At 38.2% G+C, this 6,943-nt stretch overlaps 1 protein-coding gene across 1 annotated transcript in view; it reads right to left on the minus strand.

Moving 5' to 3' along the window:
• Positions 1-6,943, minus strand: part of LOC104529811 (band 4.1-like protein 4B) — a gene marked incomplete at both ends in the record, with an annotated part of 48,243 nt that overhangs the window by 24,761 nt on the left and 16,539 nt on the right. Inside the window, 3 exons of the mRNA XM_029086553.1 lie at positions 1-85; positions 3,330-3,382; positions 4,203-4,247. Coding sequence (XP_028942386.1) covers positions 1-85; positions 3,330-3,382; positions 4,203-4,247 — 183 coding nt within the window. The remainder of the gene's footprint in view (positions 86-3,329; positions 3,383-4,202; positions 4,248-6,943) is intronic.

Consider the following 6,943-nt stretch of genomic DNA (forward strand, 5'->3'; position numbering starts at 1 on the left):
ATTGCTTCGGTCTGGTTTGGCGCAAACCTGAATTCAGACACGAGTTCTGGTGTATGCTCTGGGTGCTCACACTCTCCCAGCTCAGCTGCAATCAATTAGTTGAAAAGTTAAAAACATAAAGACCATGGGACGATCAGAAACATTTAATTTCATTATCTCCACAAAAACAATGACAGTTTGTAAGTTTCTAACTATGCTATACATTCATTTGATGTTGTGAATTAATCCCCCCACCCCTAAACTCAAATCAGTTTTTACAGCAAAAGTCAGACAAATCCATTTGCAGGAGCAGTGTAAGATTATGGTACAGAATTCTGACCTTCAAGAATGTTAAGACTAAACCTGCTTAACTAAAGCTGCTTCTCTGGATTTTAAAGCATTTAAAGGAAATAAATTTTCTATTAAAAATAAAAATCAATGCACTGCTGTTTCAGAAGAGGTTACTTTGAAACTTCCTCTTATTGCAATGAGGTCATATCTTTCATTCCAAAACACTTCCCATTCTATTGCATGCTTTGTTACATTATTGCTCATGTCAAAACATGAAAATAATGCCTAGTCTCAAGAAACAAGTGATAAAGTTGTGGGGTTTTTTTTAAAACCGCAATGGTGGTGTAATATTCAGATTGAGTAATTTTTAAGGAAAGAAATGCTGAAGCATTAACATAATTGAGGTTATCACTCTGTCCTGGTTTTGCTCAATTGTTATTTACTTAAGGCCTGGTACCTTCTTTTCTAGGAGCAGAACACTTTCAAACTCTACTGAGCTCAGCAGGAGATGCACGTGCTGAGCATCTCAGTGACTCACACCCGTAACTGTCTTGTGCCTGCGACACGCTTTGCTCCTGGAACCTCTCAGCTATACAAGAAGTCTGCAATATCCCTGCCTTGGCACTGCGAGACAAACATCAGTGGCAAGTACACTGTTCAGCAATACCATGTGTCACCTGATATATGATACGATTCCAAACCAGGCCTTTGTCAGTTGGTGTTTCTTGACTAGTATTATTACTACTACTAAAAAATAAAAAAAAGGCACGGAGGGGAATGAAATCCCTTGAAGAAAACAGTTTTATTGCTTCAGGCCAGATTTACACAAACTGTTGCAAAAATTTAATTCACACTCAGCCTTCAAAAATACCCAGCAGGATACATTAGAACACAGAAGTTACATTCAAAATGCAATCTGTTAACTGATATACCTGCTAGGTAGTTCAGCACTTGAGCTTTGCTCAAAAATTTAGCATTCCTGAGGATATTGAACAGAGTTCACTGATCTTAATTTCTAACTACTGACTCAAACACATTTTTTTCTCTTCAACAGTAATCTTCCATGGTGAGTTACAGTATTCTTATCCATATGTCTTTTTCTTTAACAGAGATAGGTCTGCTGCTGTTTCGTCTAAGCTGGAAGCTTATTTGACACAGAAGTTGCTAAGAATTACTGTCAGTCCAGTCTCCAGTACATAAGAGGGAGCCACAACAAACACATTAGCAAGGAGGACTTCAGGGAGAAAGTAAGAAACTGAAGTTTGATGGGTTGACAACCATCTAGGAAAAACATGAGAGATTTCTCTACTAGTTAACTGAGAGAGGAGGCAGGGAATGAAGGCTTGACTGTGCTGTAAAGAGGATGTGTAAGGATAAGAATCATGAGCACATAGGACAAAAGATACACAGAGAAGCTAGGGCAGAAGTACAAGAAAAATATCACCCTTATTTCTCAATACCTGCACTCACTATTTATTCACTTTCAGGCAAATAAACAATGTCATCATTTTGATCTCTAAGAAATAGTTCTTGACAGTAAGAGGTAGTAACAGTCTCATCAGCTCCCCGCACAGGGTAGAAGAGCAGCGGAATTGTAATTATAGCACATGCCAGCAGAGATAAATAAATTAGTTGCAGTAAGGAAATAATTTTGGAGAAACTTATTGCGATGTCAAAGTAGCAGAAAACTGAAACTGAAAAAAAGACAGCAGAAAAGTATAAAAATGCTACCACAATTTAAATATGTTCTCGCAGACAGTGTCAAGAAGTGTTAGTTTTAGTACATAGTTGGAGACATAAACATGATGGATGGCTACTGTATTACATTTACATAGTAGTCACAGGTTTTAATTACTACCCAAAATGTTGAGGCATCAACCTATTATGCTTTGTTGGTTCTTCCTGCTTAGAGCAGGGGTGAGGGTACTGGTGTTTTTATCTGTGAAAATGGAAACAACAAATCCAATACAGGCTCCAGACTTTCTCCATCTCACAAGGACAAAGGGAGTTTGCCTGCAGCAGTTCTTTGCACACCTAACAATCTGTGCCAGACTGGTGCAGATGGAAACTGAAAAATAACCCACTGCCTTAAGATTGCTGTTTGGAATTGAACTCCCAGTTTTCACTGTCAAGTCCATCTAGAATCACTGAGTTACCTCCTTTCCTGTGTTAAACTAAGAGACTTTGCCTAAGCACTCCGTGTACCATTGCCAACCACCAGCGGAACAGGGAGAGTATTTTTCATTTTGATTCATTTTGCTGCTGGTATTCCTAGAATGATCCAGATCACTGCACTTTCTTTTAGAAAAAAAATGAACTTGATTTGAGCTTCACTACACAAGTTTCCTCTCTATGGACAAAACAAACTGCCTGAAATTGAATGAATATTTGTATTAGCATGCTTGCAGCAATAAAAAAACCCCCACAACTCTTTCCTACAATAAACTAACGAAGCCTAGCATCCTAGAATTTTTTAAACCTTGTAACCCTTGCTCCTGACACAGAATTAAACTTAGCTCTTACCTTTACATATAATTCTCTTCCCTCCAGTCCCTGCCACCTGTTCCCTTCCGCCCTGTAGCCACCTCCTGTCTCACACAGCCCAGTGGCTCGCTCTCCCAGCAGCCGGCAGCCCGCGTTCACAGCTGCAGCCGCAGGGACCTGCCTGCCACAACGCGTGTGCCGAGGGGCCAGCTGGCTCTTCAGCCAACGGTCTGCGCACACAACACAGCTTCTCCCTCAGTGGGGAACTACTTGGGGTCTTTCTTCCCTAGTCAGCTCATGGTTTCAATGAAACCTTTGTCTATCCACGCCTTTGAGGATCCTTCTCCTCGGAAGCGTGCCAAGGTTGGCTCATGTAGTTCAGAAGTTATGAATGGAGGGAAGGCAGGCAATGACCTCCCTAAAATTCTTCTCCTCAGGTAAAGGAATGGCATTTATATATGATCAATGAGAAATTATTAGTAACAAAGCATGAAAAGAAACTAGCAGGCAAGTTTTTCTAGCAGGCAAGTTTTTTTTAATACATTAAGACAAAGCACTTTCAAAAGGCTGCATACCTTGAAGACACAGAGCTGCTAGCTCAACAGCAGTTTCATACGGGCATTTCAGTCTTAAAAATAAAAGAAAAAAGCTGTAAAAATAATGTCTTATTTCTCAGTGAGTTGTTCTTGCAGTAAAGCTAAAAAGTAGTTTGATATGTAAAATAGAAACATTAACTTCCACGAGATCTCTTAAACCACAAGGTATTAATGATCCAAAACATCTACAATTAATTTTTACTTGTATATGATTATTTCCTGATTTCGTACATTGTAATTAGCACTAAACATGATACTCTCCACCACAAAACAAGCTCGAAGTAATAGAGACAACACTAAATTGACTAAGAAACCATTTTTGCTCCAACACTGTATTTTGGAACACATGGTTTTAGGATGTTTTGTTTCTGTAATAATAGTAAAAAAAAAAAAAAAGAGCATGTGTGAATTTATTGGCCAAGGTGAAACTATAAACACACAAAATATTTTTGCAGGGTTGACCTGTACATAAAATGTTGCAATTCATCATCTTTTCCTCCTCTATTTTACCTACCATACTGAAAAATATGGCAAGTCCATGTTACATTTTCAAGTCATAAAAATCAGAGGACAGTCTTTGCTCTCTTTATACATTTCCATCACCTGGTCAATCCATCAAAGGTCTTTACCCATTTTATTTGTCAATAACATAGTCATGATGCACACAAAGCCATAGATCTCTGTATTCTAAGGGAAAAAAAATGCATGTGGAACTGTAAATCATGTTTATAATCTTTGCACAAATACCACAAAGAATTAAAAAGATCACACAGTTAAAAGTAAAATTTTAAATTACTAAGAGATTAACTATTATATTTTAAATGACAGCTGCAAGAGCAAAGAGGTACTTACTTCCCTGAAAGAATGTCTTGCCGGAGCTGTAATACAAACAGGTACCTGACAAATAAAAAAATCAGAAAGTCAAAAGTATGTATAATATCAACTTTCTAACCCCAATGGCTGGAAAAATAACCAAATTCATTGAGTAGTCACAACATTTTAATTAACTTGCTCTTAAAAAAAAAAAACAACAAAAAAACCCAAACCTTTGGGATCACTCAGATATACCATGCAACCTTCACAAAGTTCCCATTGCTTTCACTAAAATAAAAAAGATCAAAAAGAAGAGAACATTTTTCACCTACTGGTTGTGTTCAGGACACTGACCACAGCCTTGCTGTTTAGGGATGTGCTCTATCTGAGCACACACCACACCAACCTAAGTGTTACTGACACTCCAATGTTCTCCTGAACCAGGTCTTGCCCAACTCAAGCAAGAACTGAACTATAGGATCTAGAGACAAAAATGTAGAAGAAGGCATGAGGACTTCAGGGCTATTCTCTCAACCAGAAATACAGAACGTGGAAAAAGTCCAAACTGGGCAAAAGGAAAAGCTCAGACTGAATTTTCACTTAAAATAGAGAAAAAGTCTGAATAGAAGAAATCTGAATTCCACAGAGCCCACACATTTATTTAGGAGGCCAAGTAGGAATTTACAACCTTCTTACTGTAGTAGTGTTTTAAGCTCTTGCTAATCTTCAGTTCTAGGCATGCTTCATGTTTTATGGCCATTCAGAGCCGGGGTTAGAAGGACGCAGAAGTGCTCTAGGCCACACAAGAGCTCTGTAGAGGACAGGATGGCATGGGCAGGCTCTGCACTGCTCTGGACACTGCAGGGTGAGGCTGGCAATGATGAGTGACTCAAGAGAAGAAAGCATGAAGCATTACTGGGAGTCAACCCAGTAAATGTGAATGTAAATCTATCTTTACAATTGATGCTGGAAAGAAAGCGGTTTTCATCACAGAGGACGTGTTGTGAACATGGTGAAGGATGAGTAGTTGGAATTAGACAGGAGAACAGAAATGAAAAGGAAGGTTAAAAATACTTCTCCTGAGATGCTAAAGCAGAATCAGCCGTATCCACGTTAGCCCTGTGTCACATCTGATTCACATACTTGGCTAATACCTGACTTGCCAATCAAACCCGGGTATTAGCATGCATAGAATAAGGGCAGACAAATATATTTCCTGTTCTTATTGTTCTCCCCTGATGATTCACAATCCCATGAACTCTTCTAAATTTGCAAGAAAAATTTGGGCAGTGCTTCTATCAGTGTCAGCCAGCTGCAGCTCTGCTCTGGTTGGTATGGTTTACTCCTGCTCCTTTTCTGCATGCAGACTGATGAGCATCGGCATCTCAACTGTCAGTACTCCAGATCAGCAAAATACCTCAGAAAATTCTCCACAACACACATGTACAGACACATTCCTCTGTTGCTTTTCTAACGAAAGTAAATAATCATGTCCCATAAAAGTGACAGAAGGCATCTTCCAAAATGCATTGGATTTCAACTGTGTTTTTACACTGGAAAAAGACAGAATGAGTGAAGGTTTTCAACACTTCCCCATTACTCTGCTAATGTGATATTTACAGCTTCACTAGAAACAGGAGTCTACTAGAAAACAAGTCTTCAACAAGGAATTTCTAACCACCTCCACAACCAGGCCAGTTCATGGTTACTGTTAATGATCATTTTTCTTCCTCCTCTTACTTACATTCTATTTACACTTGGAATAATTCTGAGTATGTAGTTGTTAATCTTCACTTTTAGCTCAACATGTTATATGGAAAATACGATCCAGCCAGCGTAAAGATTCTTAAAAACCCAGGAACACTCAAAATTACTTTCCCCAACAAAAAAGAAAAATGCAACTATTTGTTCACCGTAAAATCAATTTCCAGCTCATTTTAATTTTTCTTCCATAGTTTCACAGTGGTTTTCTGTCAAGCTTATAGTTAAAAAAAATTGTTCATAACACTAAAAATTTAGCTGACTACAGTGTTTTTCTAATTAAAATAGTCTTCTGAAATGTCACCTTTCAGCAATAATTAGATTACAAAGTATCAGAGGTTAATACTTTCAGAGGAAATGTCTTACTGGATCACAGCAGTGATCACATAGCTCAGAAACTCACATGCTGCAGTGACTAGGATCGTACACTTCAGAGGATTAAGCAAGAAATCTTGTGGTAGACTGTAATGGAATAATTTGACCACAGGGGAAATGTAATACTTGTCAGACATGCACCCTGATGTATGAAGACTTACATAAATTTTCAGAAAATCCATATTATTCCTACTAATTTAACTGTATTTTCTTATTAAAGATGACAAAAAGTCATCCAGGTTTTTGGACTCTCTAAGATCTTATGCTCACTTACATAAATGGCAGAGAGTTTTATAGGTTAATTATACTTTGAATAGAAATATACCCTTTCATAGAATTAACATTGCTGCACTAAATTGATAATGGATATTAAAGCCTCCATGTCAGTATCATAAGCTGGTGACAATTAGCTCTTCGATATTGTCTCAGGCACTGAAAAAAAATACATGGTCAACACAGCAGACAGAAAAGGGGACAATAAACATACGCCTGCAGGTATAAGGTTAATGTAAACAACACTTGCACATGAACTACAACAATCAACAACCTTTAAACACCTTAGCCTGATTGGGAGTACACTGATTATTGCCAAGCAAATTAAAAGACACAGGAAGTGCCCTACAGTGAGAAACAGCACAACCCCC

This window comes from Antrostomus carolinensis, unplaced genomic scaffold, assembly GCF_000700745.2.
Source record: "Antrostomus carolinensis isolate BGI_N321 unplaced genomic scaffold, ASM70074v2 scaffold42248, whole genome shotgun sequence".
Lineage (NCBI taxonomy): Eukaryota > Metazoa > Chordata > Aves > Caprimulgiformes > Caprimulgidae > Antrostomus > Antrostomus carolinensis.